This window comes from Silene latifolia, chromosome X (assembly GCF_048544455.1).
Source record: "Silene latifolia isolate original U9 population chromosome X, ASM4854445v1, whole genome shotgun sequence".
NCBI classification, from domain to species: Eukaryota; Viridiplantae; Streptophyta; class Magnoliopsida; order Caryophyllales; family Caryophyllaceae; genus Silene; species Silene latifolia.
The window spans coordinates 18,482,344-18,500,685 of NC_133537.1; the positions used below are offsets into that span (position 1 = coordinate 18,482,344).

The 18,342-nt window shown below is 38.1% G+C and overlaps 1 protein-coding gene across 1 annotated transcript; it reads left to right on the forward strand.

Moving 5' to 3' along the window:
- Window positions 1-13,741: 13,741 nt before the first annotated feature.
- Window positions 13,742-14,275, forward strand: LOC141616973 (uncharacterized). Its single transcript, XM_074434141.1, has one exon. It carries the CDS (start codon window positions 13,742-13,744, stop codon window positions 14,273-14,275), a length of 534 nt encoding a protein of 177 aa, XP_074290242.1.
- Window positions 14,276-18,342: the final 4,067 nt, after the last annotated feature.

Consider the following 18,342-nt stretch of genomic DNA (forward strand, 5'->3'; position numbering starts at 1 on the left):
AGAAGTTGAACAAAAAATGTTAATAGTAAAAAAATTCTAAAAATATTATTAATTTATCGGTAAAAGAAAACTTTTATTAAAATACTCATATCATGACATTTTACAATTTTAATTTTTATTGCTTAAATCAAAACACAGTGATAAAAAAAACATAAAAAATAAGTGAAATATCAATTTAGGAAGAGGGGCATTGTAAATTTGTAATGTGTAAAATCCATAAATAATAATACGGGGTACACTAAATAGTAAAATTTTATAAAAACTGTGCATATATTGCACGGGATCTAATAAACTAGTATGATATATTGTATCAGTATTGAAGTATTGAGCATCGCATGATTCGTATCCAACAATTTACACATTACAAATTTACAATGCCCCTCTTCCTAAAACTCTACACCGTACTAATTAAATTTTCCTATTTTCTTGCACGAAATCTTGATTTTTAGTGTATCGTGTGAATATTGAAGTTATATGATACCCAATCAAATAAAAGATGTAAATTACAAGTCAACCCGTAACAATGGTAGACACTAATGTAATAATTAGTTGGAGTATGGACAAAGTTGGTTTAAAACTGATCAACTACAATATCTAAATCCGAGTATTTATTTATTCCCTTAAAATTGGCGACGTAGGTGAAAACACAAGCACAAGTTGGGGGAGCTACCTGAAATTTCGGCTAAGTCGTTTGCCTATATTTGGAAGACATCACAATCGTATATTTCTTACTAATTCATCTAGTCCTTGTCGATCTTGTTGAGTGCTATTTTTATTTGCTATTCATACTTTAATTAATGTTAATATGTGGGAAACATACACTCAAATTCAAGAAGATGTATGTATGGGAATAGATCACATTCACTAATCACTATATGTGTCGACTCTCGAGTAGGAGCCGAGATTTGAGCAAGCCAAATCCAAAGAATTTGAAGCAAACTTGGCTCAATTACACTCTAGTTGTCTAGGAGAAATGAGTTTGTATTCTTGAAAAAAAGAAGTTGGATACACACGGTGTATATTATGTCATTTGTCTAAAGTCTAATTAACGTACACCATAACTATTAGAAACTTAAATTTTTATTTTAGTAACCTTCCACTTTGTTACTAGTTGTAGCTATGTGAATCAGGAAGCCTACATACAGCCAGGTGCAAGATGCTCAAGCTTAATTGATGCTAATGATGACTAGGCACCCGGACAGAAGCACAGAGGCTCAGATGTTCTAGAGCAGTCTAGAAGCTTCCAATGTACAGCTGTAACCGCCTAACAAACTTTGACTACTGTAACAAACTTTGACTCAGTTATCTAGAAGATTTTTTTGTGGTGGTTGTATATAAAGCCATCATGTAAATATTGATCATTAAGTTAATACAATCACAATTCTATTTACATTTTTCCAGTTTTATTTCTCTCTCAAAGCTTTCAATATTACATCAATGACGTCTCTAAGGTCCATCCATGGCGTCACATTATGTTACTCTGCTCCATTTCACATGGTATCAGAGCAGGCGTAGCCTGTCTCTATGATATCCTGCTTTATTACTTCCGCATAATACTCTGATTCATTTTCTTTCACTTTCTTCAATTCAATCGATTGAAATTTGTTTTTCCTTTCTTTCTTCAATTTTCACTATAAAAAGAAATAAAACAGGTGACTGATTTTGGCGACTGAAATCAGTCGCCAAAATCAATTTAGCGACTGACTTCAGTCGCCAAATTCCAGTCGCAGACATTGGTCGCCTGATCTAATTTTAGCGACTAAAGTCGGTCGCCAAATTTGGCGACTGACATATCAGTCGCTAAATGGGAAAATTAGCGACTGAAATGGTAGTCGCCAATTTGGCGACCGAAACAAGGTAGTCGCCAAATTAGCGACTGATTTTCGGTCGCTAAATGGCTTTTCAGTCGCCAAATTTGGGTGACGTAGCCATTTTCAGTGAGGCTATTTGGCGACTGATTTGTGGTCGCTAAATTGCAAATCAGCCGCTAAAGCTAGTGATTGTTTTGGTGGTTTTTTTCGTTTTCATTGCTAGCCAAATATTTACAACTTCCATACAAACCGAAGTTCCACAACGCCATACATCCCAAACTTCAACACACACAACACCATACATTTCAAATTTCAACCCAACACCACACATTTTCCCAAACTTCATTTCATATATTGAAAATGAAATGTTTACAAGCTAACATATTCTAAAGTTCAAGTCTTATTACATGCTAAATTAAACTTACTTAACTACTTGGAAGCCAACACCGGCTCCACTCCCCCCTTGTGGACCATGCGGATCAAAAGGATCGTAGTCGGGTCTAGGTCCGGGGTTACAACCTTGCCACCAAGTCTCAAACATTGCCATTTTTTCCTTCATTTGGCGGAATTCTTCATCACGTTTTCTTTCACGTTCATCACGCTCTCTTAGTTGAGATTAAAGTTGACTAATAAATCCCAGTTGATATGTGTTGCTGGGAATTGTTGAAGTCGATCTCCTACGCGTGTTGTCATAGAAAGCCGGTGTTGAACTTCCGGTACCATACACGTGCCCTTTCTTGAAGCCTTTCACAAATTCAAACCATATGTCATTATCCGCTTTTTCTGGATTCGCGGCTTTTTCATGTTCAAATGCATCATACAATATTAAACAAATCATTATAAGTTAATATGGTAACCAAAATAAGACATTAAAAAAGAGTAAATTAACAAAAATTAAGTGTTAGGGAAAACTTACATATAATTCCTTGTCTTTTGGCTTAGTCCAACTCCTAATCCCTTTGTGGTCAACCCTGAAAAGCGTGTCCAGAAACAGTTCTGGTACCGTCGTAACCGCTTTTGACTTCTTCTTTCCTTTCTGAATGAAAAAAAAATACATGTTAGAAAATTAACAAAAAATCTAACATAAAATAAACATGTTGAAAACCAAAAAAAGTGTGAAATAATAGACAAACTTACACCCAATACACGATCCCAGAATGATCGGGATCCCCCGTAATGAGTAGGCTCGACCACGGCATCTTTCTTTCCTCCTTTTTTGTTGAGTGATGCTTGTTTAGACCTTTTCTGAAAAGCTTCGGTTTTAGTATGCTTTATTAGGCCTTCAAACTTCTCACCTGCAATTACACATATGCAATCATAACTAATAAGTTACTGATATTATTTATAATATAAGAGAGTATATGCTAATTAATACAAATAACAAAACAAGTTAATTAAATACCTTTCATGTTATCTGGCTCCTTCGGGCGCCTGACCGTCTTCCAAATCACGTCCCGATATCGTCGAGTACCGACTTCATTGTACCTGTTACGGACATTCATTTCTTGAGACTCATCCCAAGCAAATGCTTGCTACAAAAAAAATGGCGACAAAATTTCATATCAGTATAAAATAAAAGTCTAACTTGGTTCTTAAAAAATTTATCAGAATTAATCTCAACAACTGCATTCCAAACGTTTGTCGGTACGAGGTGTTTCAAAGCAACGGGTAATAATCGCTCCATGAATACATGACAATCATGACTTTTCAAGCCTTGCAACTTCAGCTTCTTAAAATCAACACATCGACTAAAATCTGATACATACCCATCAGGAAACTTCAAATTTTGTAACCACTCACACAATACCTTTCTCTTAGCTTTGTCGAGAGTGAAAATGGATGTTGGCTCAGACCCGTCGCCGCAAATGTGTAATTTGGGACGATGACAAAATGTCTGCAAATCTTTTCTAGAAGCAATGCTATCACATTTTTCACCTTCTACATCCATGATCATGTCAATTAGTTTCTCAAAGAAATTATTTTATATGTGCATTACATCCAAATTATGTCTTATCAACATTGTCTTCCAATAAGGAAGGTCCCAAAGAATGCTTCTTTTAAACCAACCGTTTTTCTGCGTTTTCAATTCTTTAAATTCTTCTTTGGTACCATCAACAGGGGATGGTAAATCACATACCGTCTTCCATATCTCATCCCCAGGCACTCGTTTCGGAGGGGCATCAATGTAACACCCCGGCCCAAACCGGGTCGGGAGCGGTTACTTATGATAGCTCACCAGGCTGTGTACATGGCCCACAGATCAACACGGGTCCTTTACAGCGCATTTTGTCCTCACTCATGCACATCCCGGAAACCTTCCCAGGAGGTCACCCATCCTAAGACTACTCCCAGTCAAGCACGCTTAACTTTGGAGTTCTTTCGCATGGATGACCATAAAAGAAAGTGCACTTTGTTGATATGAGTAGTACTTCCAATCCCTTTAAGCACTAGTCATTTAAGCCTATCACTGGACCTCTTCAATTACCGTGGGGTGTTACAATCAAGCACCTCTTTACCTTTTCTGAAAGTTTTCGTGTTCCTCCTATGTGGATTTCCCTCTCGTAAGAAGCATCTATGACAATCAAACCAGCTTATTTTCTTGCTATTGGGAAGCCAAAATGCTTTACTTTCCCCCATGCAACAAGGACATGCTTTTTGTCCTTGTGTAGACCACCCAAATAGCATACCATAGGCGGAAAAATTATTTATTGTCCACAAAAGGGAAGCTTTAAGTTGAAAATTTTGTTTTTTAGACACATCGTAAGTTTCCACCCCAACTTCCCACAAATATTTCAACTCCTCCACCAATGGTTGTAAATAAACATCCAAATTACGTTTCGGGCTTTTTGGTCCGGGAACAATAAGTGACAAGAATATAAATGGTCTTTTCATACATAACCAAGGTGGTAAGTTGTATGGTGTGACCATAACAGGCCAACAAGAATACTTCCTCCCAAAATTACCGAAAGGATCAAATCCATCCGTACACAAGCCAAGTCGTACATTGCGGGATTCCTTGGCAAATTCAGGATACATCTGATCAAATTGTTTCCATTCTTCCCCATCACTAGGATGACACATCTTCCCCGGAGCACGTGGGTTTTCTTTGTGCCATCTCATTTGTTCGGCAATGTTTTTGGTGGCATAGATTCTTTGAAGTCTTGGAGCGAGAGGAAAGTAAAACAATTGGTTACATGCTATTGGTTTCTTACTCTTTTTGGCCCTCTTACTACCCTTGCCATTTTTCAACACCAAAACTGTATCTCCTTCACTTGTCTCATATCTATCCGCCCCACAATCTTTGCATTTGTCAAGCAAAGCATCATCTTTCCAAAATAGCATACATCCTTCAAGGCATGCATCAATCTTTTCATGCGGTAACTGAAGACCTTTAACTACTTTTTTAGTAGTGTAGAAACTTCGGGTCATGATATTATCATCGGGGAAATATTTCTCAAGGAACGAGGCAATGCCATCAACAGCAAGAAATGACATATTAAACTCACATTTCAAGGTAACTAGCCTAGAAGCGGCTTGTAACAGTGTCATTCTGCTTCCTTCATACAAGGGTTTTTCTGAGGCTTTTAACATGTCAAGAAAGGCTTTTGCTTGTGGGTGTGGCGGTTGTTCTTCACAAATAGTTGTATGGTCATCACTATTAAAAATAGTGGAATCCATAGCATCAACAACCATCTCTCTATATGGGTTCTCATCAATTTGTATTTGTTGGGTGTGAGCTTGTTCATGAATTGGAGAATATGCTTCTCCATGTGAAATCCAATTGTAATAATTTGGCTTAAACCCGTTTATAATGAGATGTTCTTCTACTACAATGTCAAGCTGGTATTTCAGGTTTTTGCATTTGGCACAAGGACACCTAAGTTTTTTGTCTACCAAGTCATATTCATCTTGTTGTTTAGCAAATTCAATAAACTCGCCAACACCCTTTATAAATCTCGCGGTAGGACGTCTTTTCTTATTGGAATTGTCTAATCTTCCTTCATACATCCATGAACGTTCCAATCTCTTCATTTTAATCTAAAGAAGACCCCACAATAATTTAAACATTTTTTAAAAATAACAATAATATTACATACAAAATTTTCACATTATACTCCACATTATACAATAAACATATGAAAACAATATATAAATATTGTCAATAAGTAATCCATCTTCGAATGGGGTCCTTATCACTCCAACCTAAACCCGTCAATGTACGTTTCAGGTCACTAGCAAACACACTTGTAATTTATTAATGAGGAAAAATTCAAAGCACAATTCCCTTGATTCTCCAAATACACATCAATGTAGAATAAATAATTACTCCACATATACATGTATTCGGAGAACATTAAAGTGAACGCCACCAAACTCATTCCTCTTTAATAAATCACAAGTACGTGTTTACTACCTAAATGACTTGAAACGTACAAAGACAGTCCCAAAATAGGGACTATTCAAGAATTACTCCTAATGAGTAATTCTTGAACGGGTACTAAGTCAACATCAAATCAAACTAACACTAATTTAAAGTTTAAGATAAACAACACTTGGTACTAAATTAATTAAGTCGATCAATAGCACAATTTAACAACATAATAAAGGTTTCCATCCTAGAGTCCGTAGCATAATTTGAACTAAAATTAGTAAATTTAAAAGAAAAACAAAAAAAACAGGGTTATTCAACCTCAATTCATCAATAACATGAATAGTAAATTTAAAAGGTAACTGGTAAGATGAGGTTACTTAATCAAGTAAAAGCAAAAATGAAAAGAAAACGAGAAGCAACAGCTACGGCGGACGGTGGTGCTCAGCAGCGCGGTGACAACCCTGGAAGGAGAAAATAAAAACAAAAACAACAGAGTTATTCAACCTCAATTCATCAATAACATGAATTATCAAACTAAATTTATCAAAATCAAGTCCTAAAGAAGGTTCCACTTAGCTAATAGCTAATTTCTCTTAATCCAAAAGACGGTTCCACTTAGCTAATTCCATTAATGTAAAAGACGGTTTCACTTAGCTTAATACTAATAATAATAAGACGGTTTCACTTAGTAATAATAATAATAATAATATTAAGACGGTTCCACTTAGCTTAATATTAATAATAATGAGACGGTTTCACCAAACACCACCCATGACCTACCCAAGGCCACCCCACGACCCACCCCACCCACGGCCGACCAAACCCCCACCCATAACCCTAAACCTAAACACAAACCCCCTTAATCATTCCCTTTTAATTCAAACACAAATTAAACTAAATCTAACTACAAATTAATCTAACATACTAACTACAAATAAATCTAATAAACTAACCATAAATTAATCCAACTAACTACAAATTAATCTAATAAATTAAACTGAAATTAAACAAAAAAAAAACTAACCTAATTAAAGAGAGTGATAAAGGTAATGAGGACGGTGGCACGGCGGTGGAAGTGGTGGTGTGGTTGTTGGTCGTCGTCGTCGTCGTCGCTTTGTCGCCTTTTCCCCTTTTTTTATTGGTTTCGAAAGAGTAAAGCAGGAGAGAGGGGAAGCCGGTTTTCTATAAAACAATTTAGCGACCGATTTCAGTCGCCAAATCTGAAGGTCGGTCGCCAAATTAGATTCCCTTTTTAAAAAATTCAGTCGCCAAATTAGCGACTGATTTCAGTCGCTAATTTGGAAATCAGTCGCCAATTTGGCGACTACCAATATCAGTCGCCAAATTTCGGTCGCCTGTTTTAGTTTTTCTTGTAGTGTTTTCACAAAATTCAAACATTTCCATCCTGACGAATGATATCGCTGTTGCTAGTGATGCTTCTTACAGCAATCCTTATGATGATCCTACTTTTCTAGCTACGTCTGATTCACCTGCTATGGAGCTCGGGAATACGAAGTTTTCAGGCAAGAACTTCATGTTATGGAGTCGCTGTAACACCCCTTCATACCAAGGTACCTTACGAAGGCTACCCTAGCATGAAAGGCTGTTACCATCTCGGTTTCCCGAGGTTAGTATATCAAAGTTACCAATTCCAAACAACCTTTATTAAAGTATAAAGAGTTAGTGATAACATGTTTCCAATACTAAACCAAAGTATAATTGTGAAAGGTCTAACAACTACAAAGAATGCAAGCTAAGTCTCTTGACGGCGGAAGCTAGACTCGAGTGATGACTCCCTATGACTGTCTCATAGCTAAACATATGCGTTACCTGTGACAATCTGCTCACCATCCCCGAATGGATCACCGCAGGTTTTATAAAACAATAACGGGTTCAGTACCGTTCAATCAAGATAAGACAAACAAATAATGTAACCAGCTGATCATCCTCCATCCCCGGTCTCCCGATATCACACAGTAACCGACTACACACCGAAGTGTGTAGCCCTGCCAGATTACCCATCGCAACAGGTAATCCTCGCCGCCAGTGGGTGACCGCAGCCCATCCACACCTAGTCCAACTCATCAACGAGCGACTAACAATCCCTGTCCCTTAATGTGCACATCCCCTCCCGTGACGGGTTCCACAGAGGGCGAACTAGGGTGTGAAGTCACTCCCGTAAGTGACTCCACCACAAACACACACACCACAGCATCACAGCTGTCACAACCCACAACCGTCACATCACAACCACACCATCACCGTCATCACAACACCCATCCTCCAATGATCAGCAGATAACAACAATTATGAAACATATACAATCTTAATCAATTAACAGTACTGAGTAGGAGAAAACCTACCTTAGCAATAAGAGCAATACGGAAACCGAACAATCAGAAAGGCTCCTTTACGAAGTCTTCTCCTATACAATAACCACATAGCACAATTACACAATGCACAATCCTCCTTTTTCTCCAATTTCATATATATACAGTAAACCCTAAAAGAACATAAATGACATGGAGAACAAGGACTTACCAACAGGGCAACAGTAGAATGAAGGATTGAATGGAAGAACTACGACGATTTCACACACACAATGGAGGATTAGGGAATGATTAGGGAGTGATTAGAGAGTGATTAGAGTAATCGTAAAATAATTAGGGTTGAAATGACGTTTAGAAACTGATTCTTAATATTAAATAACCCTACACTCCCGCATCAAACCGCTGAAATATTACTCGCCAGACCGGATACTCGGTCGAGTAAAGAGTATACTCGGGCGAGTATCCTCTACTCGGTCGAGTATTCATCATACTCGGCCGAGTATTCCTCGGCAGAACCAAAACAGAATACACAATTAGCACTACTCGGCCGAGTAGGCTCTACTCGGTCGAGTACTTAGCTTATGAAAATCCGTAGTATTAAAGTCTTCCCTCCTTAAAAAGAACTTCGTCCCCGAAGTTCCGACCCAACCTATAAAACATGGATACCTAACACTAACTCCACCAACCACGCTTACTAGATAACACATCCTCTCGATATTGACTCCATAATATTATCGAATAACCACAATATAATGTTGCCAACCTTGTCTCACTTCCAAAACACTCACTAGCAACTCAATACCAAGACAATCGACAAAATAAGATCAATCATCAAAACGAAATGTTACATTCTATCATCCTTAAAACGAACTTCGTCCTCGAAGTTTACCCACACTCATAACATCATACAACTACGAGCACTGCCATTACCTGTATGACAATCACACAAATCCATCCTTATTCTACACCAACACTCAAACTTCCAATTACAACATGTATGACCATCAAACTCCCTTTTCTACACCAACACTCAAACTTCCAATTGCAACCTGTATGACCATCAAACTCCCTTGTCGCATCCTACTCCTCTTAAGATAAATGTTACGTCCTCGTAACTCACTAATACTAGGTCCTTTGCTATACCTCCCATAATCCTCATTACTACTGCATGACAACGAGCACCCACTATAACCTGAACACCTACAACCATTCCTATATCCAGGACTCTCTTTCTTTAACAGTTCTCGTGCCCCCAATTATTTTGTACCCCCATAACATATATCATAAAATCCTCAGCATAACCACTACTCCATCTCTTCTACATTACCACAAAACGACATACTTCTATATACATATACACTCATCTCCACAATCTTATCTCACAATCCTCAAGTGTTATACATACTCACATTAACTTCTCAAGTTCATCTCTTCTATTACTACAAAACTCACCCTTGACTTGACATGATACTAAGTCCTAAAACTCCGTACTCACTGTCCCAAGAAAAAGGTGCTAAACCACATGTAGTTCCAGATCAATACCACACATGCTCCATAATCTCTTGCCACAACTATGTCCACCAACGTCTCATCTAAAACAAGATCAAAAGTACTCCAACAACCTCTCACAACGTTGTCCCATTAACAGCTTATTACTATACCATGACAATAACAGAACCATACCCATACCGACACTGGTAAGAAACATCGAAAAACAAAACAACTGTTTATATACCCCGACCGACACTGACATGAAATAGCAGTAACCAACAAAAATCTATGACACCAGGAAATATTCTTATCACCACACGAATTACCGTGCACAGTGCGCAAAAACCACATCGATAGCCATCACAACTTTTACAATCTCATAACACTAACTCAGCACAACTTCCTTGACCACAAAACTTTCTTAAAACTGCTCTACCAGATCACGACGCAGCATATTAGACAGGATCACAAATACCAACTTTATGAACAATATCCATACAAAGACTCTTGAGGCCGGAACCTCACACCATCACTTACAGATATCATACATACACATATAAGTGTAACCTATGACGCGGAACACACATATAACGACTCGTAACTATCACGTCACACAATTACTCGTGAGACCAAGACCTCACACAAAGTTTTACACATCCCATGGACCTATAATCGAATCTAACTAGCCAATCCTGATCTCGTAAGTTACCACTTGACAATGAATACCTCTCATCCGGACTTAACTCAGGTGCCTTTCATAACATATTCTCTCATACACATAATTATCACCCCTCCGATAAATGTGGCCATAACATCAGTACCCAACTTCCAGCAAACACCTCATATATCCACACCTTATACCCCCTCACAACCAAACATACTAATCACCTCCACAAAATCAACCTCATTAGAACAACTAAATTCCTTAAAGTAACATCATTCTCAACCACTAATGACAATACTATGACACCAACATCCTTCATGTGACTACTCTCTTACTATCACTTCTTAATATAACAATCCGTTTCCTCTCTTTGGTTATCATCTCAAATAACGAACATCCAATCCATCAACTAAATCTACTTCAATATTATTCCTAATTCTATCCTTTATCATATCGTTGCCACTCTCTACCAAAATATCAGATCGTGCAAGCAATCTACAAGCTTCTCATTCCATTAATACCTCGAAACTCACGGCTAACATGTCGTCCTACTCTTCTATATAACCATTAACTCACACCCTCTAGTGAGGCTATCGTACATTTCCATAATTTCCTACCTTCATGCTCTTTAACTCCGGTCAATGTTCTCTCAACTTACTTCCATCCCTATTTCCTCCTTTTTACTCAATAATACAAATTAATAGTTCATCCCCTTTCTTTTTTCTACCTAACTCTTTAGTAATTTGTTTATTTTCTCATAGCTCCACAATTCTAATTTCCTGAATTCATATCAATATCTTATCATTCTTCTTATCATTTATCCTCTCTCATCTTGCTTCTCACTTATCGTTGTCACATCAAGTTCACACACTAACCGTTACTCTTCAATTAGTCGTATCTCCCTTTCGTATCTCTAGAAAACCAAAAATTTACCTCATACCGTTAATTTCCCAAAGAATTGCACACTAGGCTCACCTCTTGATATTCCAAATTTCCAAACTCAGTCACTATCTACAAATTCACGTCGAGACATAACTCCAGCTACGTTCATGAAATACCCCTCTACCTCATCCCTCTAAAGCAACCTTTCATTACATATATCCTTAAGCAACACAATCCTAACCCTCTCCCTCCATAAATCTTTACACATCCCAATTTGCCACTATTCGCATCCTCATCTCGATCTTTCATCCTCACATTTCCTTACACTTATATCACTCTTGCCTTTAAACACTGACTTTTATATTACTCAACACACTACTATATCACTCACCATATCTCACCAACATGTTCCTTACCTTGATTAGCTCATCATTCCTCTCTTTCCTTTTTCCACTATACCTCACAACCATATTAACACATGTCTTCCTTACCCAACACATGTCCTTCACAAGCCGGAATTCTCCTTGTCATAGCCATTGGTAACTTACGTATCCAGACCGTCACATATATAAAAGAATGCGTTAAGACTCAAAACATACGTGTGCACATACCCCACGACTCAAAACAAATGTAAGAACATAGCCACCGACTTAAAAATTAAGGTGAAAATATAGCCACCGACTCAAAATAGCTGCCCACTGAGGTACTCGGTCGAGTACATAGCATACTAGGTCGAGTACAGGATACTCGATCGAGTAACTATATTACTCGGCCGAGTTTTCGATTCCAGAAGCGAACTTAATTATCGCATAGGATTACTCGGTCGAGTATTGGGAATACTCGGCCGAGTAGCCCTTACTCAGTCGAGTATTACTTTACTCGGTCGAGTACTAACACAATTCTCAGCATCGTCCAGTTTTCGTAAAATAGTCATATCGCACTCGTAACTTGGTCGTTTTGGGCGTGTGACCTATCGTTAGAATCGTAAGAAGACAAGCTATCACCTCAACTTAGAATCATAGCCATATCATTTCTAGAACTAGACTTATGACAGTTTTAAGACAACCCTTCCGTAATCGGTTTTCATACAAATCAAATTTTCTCAACCAAAACAATTTGAACATGCATAAGGCAACAACAACAACTCAATACTTCAAGAAACCAGTACATAGATGCACTTTTATCATACCCACATGAAAATTAAACACGACATAAACTTACGATAACATACTTAAGCATGCAATTCTATATACTATGCATCGCTACCCAAAGTTAAGCATATTACGTCATAAATTTGAAAGCCACATAGTAAACACGTAACATGCCAATACTTTTCATGCCAAAACCGTTTCAACTGATTTCACACATCAATTCCATCATGCCTTTCTACCACTTTCACAATGTCCTTCACAGATTTTCACACATTACACCTTCTACCACATGTTCCAAGCATTCACTTTCGACACACGACACGCATGAATCAAATAAACACACAACACAGTTTCCCCCATGATCGGCTTGAGTTTGTGAGGGCCATAGTGCGACTCCGGGACGTCTCCGATGATAACAACAATTATGAAACATATGCAATCTTAATCAATTAACAGTACTGAGTAGGATAAACCCTACCTTAGCAATAAGAGCAATACGGAAACCGAACAATCAGAAAGGCTCCTCTACGAAGTCTTCTCCTATACAATAACCACATAACACAATTACACAATGCACAATCCCCCTTTTTCCCCAATTTCATATATATACAGTAAACCCTAAAAGAACATAAATGACATGGAGAACAAGGACTTACCAACAGTAGAATGAAGGATTGAATGCAAGAACTACGACGATTACACACACACAATGGAAGATTAGGGAATGATTAGGGAGTGATTAGAGAGTGATTAGAGTAATCGTAAAATAATTAGGGTTGAAATGACGTTTAGAAACTGATTCTTAATATTAAATAACCCTAAACACTCCCGCATCAAACCGATGAAATATTACTCGCCAGACCGGATACTCGGTCAAGTAAAGAGTATACTCGGCCGAGTATCCTCTACTCGGTCGAGTATTCATCATACTCGGCATAACCAAAACAGAATACACAATTAGCACTACTCGGCCGAGTAGGCTCTACTCGGTCGAGTACTTAGCTTATGAAAATCCGTAGTATTACAATCGCTGTGTAGTAATGGCGTTAGGTACAAAGAATAAGCAAGGATTTCTGACTGGAGATGTGGCCATGCCTTCTTTGACCTCGCCTAAGCTTCAACAATGGCAGCGAAGTGATCATATGGTACGCTGCTGGTTGTTGAACTCTATTTCTCAGGAATTAAAGGAAAATTTTGTCTCTTGCAAATCTGCTAAGCATCTTTGGACAGATCTATGCGAGAGGTATGGAAAGTCTAATGCGCCCTTACTTTTCCAATTAAAGAAGGAATTGCGCAATATTTCTCAAGGCAATGATTCTGTAGTCGAATATTTCACGAAATTGAAGCGTTATTGGGATGATATTGATGAATTAGAGGTTATTCCTCAATGTGATTGTGGTGCTATGAATGCTTGTACTTGCAATCTGTACAAACAGATGCTTGATATGTCTTCTAGGGAGAAAGTTCTCAATTTTTTAATGGGATTAAGTGATGTTTATGAGCATCCTAGGTCTAATATTTTGGCTATGGATCCAATTCCACCTTTAAACAAGGTGTATTCCATTGTACAATAGATTGAGAGTCAGAAAATGATATCTAATGTTGTTAATTGCTCACAAGATGCTAGTGCTTTGAATGCCTCTAAATCTGCTGGTAAAACTCCCTGTAATGTTTGGAAGAGAGATGCTAAGGATGATAAGAAGCCTAAGGTTGATGATAGGTGGTGTACTCATTGTAATAAGAAAAGTCATCTTCCTGCAAGTTGATTCATCAAGTTTCCTGAATTAAAGGCAAAATACTTTGCTCGGTTCTCTGGTAATGTCACTGGACATTTTCTTCCTGGTAATGCCTCTGGTGGACCTGCTGACAGCAGCCCTGTGTTTGGCCAGCAGCATCAAGGTTCACAGTATTATGGTCAATCTTATTAGTATGCACCACAATATCCTCAGTATTACAGTCAAGGTTCCTAGCATATGCAGGGTTCTCTTTCTTCTCAGGGTCAGCAAGGCTTTGTTGTTGCCTCCTATCATTAAGGCTGTTCACATCAATCATTGCCTCATCAAGCTCCACCTGTGCAGTTTGATCCAGCTATGTTAACTTCATTGTATAATCATATGATGCAGGTTGCTCAGGCTAAGCATGATTCTACCGTGGATATCTCAGATGCCTCTGTCAATTTTGCAGGTATCACTTCAGCTTCTCCTAAAGCATGTGATACTTGTTTTGATGATTGGATTATTGATTCTGGTGCTACAGATCACATGACTGGACATAAGCACTATTTTGATAGTTTGAACTTGTTAAAAAAATGTATACTGATTGGACTTCCTGATGGCTCATCTCAATTAGTGTCACATGGTGGTCACATTACTCTTTCATCTGGAATAAAATTATATGATGCACTATATGTTCCAGTTTTTAGGCATAACTTGCTTTCAGTTGGCAAATTGTTGTCTACTACTGGTTTGTTAATACACTTTGTTGTGGACAAATGTGTGATTCAGGACCCTGCTTCTAGAAATCCTATTGGCATTGGCTTTCAAGAGAAAGGTTTATATAAGTTGAAGCATAAGACTGTCAAATTTGCTAATGTTGTTGTTGGATCTTTTCCTGTTGATTCAGCTGATAGTTGTAGTTGTTCCAAACTTGTCAATTGTAATAAGCATAATAATGTAGCTATTTTTCATGCCAGATTAGGCCATACTTCCTTATCCAAGATGCAACACATTGATGTAATTCCATGTAAAAGCATGAAACAGTATGAGTGTGAAACTTGTTTGCAAGCTAAGCTGCATAGATTACCTTTTAACAGAAGTATTAGTAGAGCTACTTGTAAGTTTGAACTCATTCATATAGATCTTTGGGGTCCTTATAAGGTTTCTACTCTTACTGGTGCACATTATTTTTTTACTATTGTTGATGATCACGCTAGGGTAACTTGGACATTTTTGCTGAAGTATAAGACCCAAGTTGCTTCTATTCTAGACAATTTTATTGCTCAAGTAGAAAATTTATACAATTCCAAAATCAAAATAGTAAGAAGTGATAATGGCACTGAGGTTGTGCAAGATACCTGCTTAGGAATTTTTGCCAAGAGGGGCATAATGCACCAAAAGAGTGTGCCAGGAGTTGCTCAACAAAATGGTCGAGTTGAGAGGAAACATAGACATTTAGTTGAGACAACTCGGGCTATGATGTTGTTTGCTAAGTTACCAAAAAGATTTTGGGGAGAAAGTATGTTTACAGCTACTTATATCATCAACAAACTTCCTTCCCCTATTCATGGGTGGAAGAGTCCATATGAAGTCTTAATGGGACAACCACCCTCTTATGATGAGATGAGAGTGTTTGGATGCTTATGTTATGCTCTCTCTAATTCTCCTATCAAGGATAAGTTTGCTCCAAAGGGAAGAAAATGTTTGTTTTTAGGGTATCCCTTTGGTTAAAAGGCTTATAAACTTTTTGATTTGAAAAGACAGAAGATCATAGTTAGTAGAGATGTTGTGTTTCTAGAGGATAAATTTCCTTACCACAATCCTGTTGTCCATCCTCATTCACCTAATTTTTCTGAAGACTGTCAACCTCCTTTCTTTTCTTCTCACATTGTTGATGAAGAAGTTATTGTTCCTAGTCCATCAAATCAGGCACACACACCTGATGCCAATTCCGGTGCTGTTGATCCCTCCATCATCAATACAGATACAGAAATCTCTTTTAGTATTCCTCATTCTGATGTCACTCATAATATTGTCCCTACATCTCATAATGTACCAGTTTCTAGATAGTCCTCAAGACCAAAAAGAATTTCTTCAAAATTACAAGGTTTTGTTGTGCCAAATACAATCCAAAATATTTTACAGCTTGAGGAATTCTCAGTATTCAATACTGCAACTCACCCTTTAGCTTTGACAGCATCCTTAAATGTTGTACTTCAGACTTTAGAGCCTTCTTCTTACCTTCAAGCTCAGACTAATCCCCATTGGGTGGCTGCCATGAATAAGAACTCCAAGCATTGGAGGATAATCAGACATGGGAGCTTGTTTTCTTACCACCTGGTTTTCGAGCTATTGGTTCCAAGTGGGTCTATAAGGTTAAATTTAAACCTGATGGGAGTGTAGAAAGACATAAGGCCAGATTGGTGGCCAAGGGGTACAGTCAGGTGGAAGGTAAGGAATACAAGCATACCTTTTCATCTGTTGCAAAGTTTGTGACTGTTAGGATTTTTTTGGCTGTAGCTGCCGCTAAACAATGGCAGATTCACCAACTAGACATTAGTAACGCTTTCCTTCATGGGTTTCTTGATGAAGAAGTGTACATGAGTCCTCCTGAAGGATATACCAAGGCTCTCCCAAGCCAAGTTTGCAAGCTAAGAAGGTCCTTATATGGATTAAAGCAGGCATCAAGACAATGAAACCTTGAACTGATCAAACTTCTAATTTCTCATAAGTTTGTGCAGTCTAAGAGTGATTATTCTTTATTCATCAGGCAGGAGGAAGCTTTAGTAACCATTGTTTTAGTGTATGTTGATGATTTACTCATAACTGGTAATCACACCAGTTTTATACCCATACTAAAGAAATCCCTTGATCAAGCATTCACTATCAAAGACTTAGGTCTGATTAGATATTTTTTGGGATTAGAAGTGTTACAATCTTCAGAGGGTATTTTTTTAAATCAAAGGAAATATGTGCTAGATATCTTAAAAGACACTGGGCTACAGGAGGCCAAGCACATTGATTATCCTTTGCCTAGGGGTTTACATCTTTCTGTTGATGATGGTGTGCCTTTAACTGACCCTGAGAGCTACAGAAGATTGGTTGGGAGACTATTATATCTCAATCTAACTCGTCCAGATCTCTCATATACAGTGCAACATCTTAGCCAGTTCTTAAGTGTACCCAGGGAACCCCATTTTCAGGCAGCCTTACATGTAGTAAGGTATCTTAAAGGTACTGTTTATGCAGCTCTCTTCTATCCTGCACATAATGATCTCACTCTTAGAGCTTATTGTGATGCTGACTGGGGATCCTGCACCTTCAGTTGCAGATCTCTAATGGGACATTGTGTTTTTCTAGGAGAGTAACTGATTTCTTGGAAAACAAAAAAGCAAAAAACCATTTCTAAGAGTTCTGCAGAGTCAGAGTATAGGGCTATGTCCTATACAGCTTCTGAAATTGTCTGGATTCAAGCTCTGCTCAAGGACTTTGGTATCGAGGTTTCTCTTCCTATCCAACTTAATTGTGATAACAAGGCTGCACAGCATATTGCAGCTAACCCTGTCTTCCATGAGCGTACTAAACACATCAATATAGACTGCCACTACTTCAGAGAGAGGATTCATGAAGGCTTAATCTCTACTAATCATGTAAAATCTAGTTTACAGTTGGCTGACTTGATGACCAAGCCTTTAGGAGCCCAGCAACATCATTTTTTATCCTCCAAGTTGGGATTGCATTTCAGTCCCTTTCATGCAGATCCAACTTGAGGAGGGGCTGTGAATCATGAAGCCTACATACAGCCAGGTGCAAGATGCTCAAGCTTAATTGATGGTGATGATGACTAGGCACCTGGACAGAAGCACAGAAGCTCAGATGTTCTAGAGCAGTCTAGAAGCTTCCAATGTACAGCTGTAATCGCCTAA

Coding starts and splice junctions, on each gene's coding strand:
- LOC141616973 (XM_074434141.1), top strand. CDS start 13,742: ATGGCGTTAGGTACAAAGAATAAGCAAGGATTTCTGACTGGAGATGTG.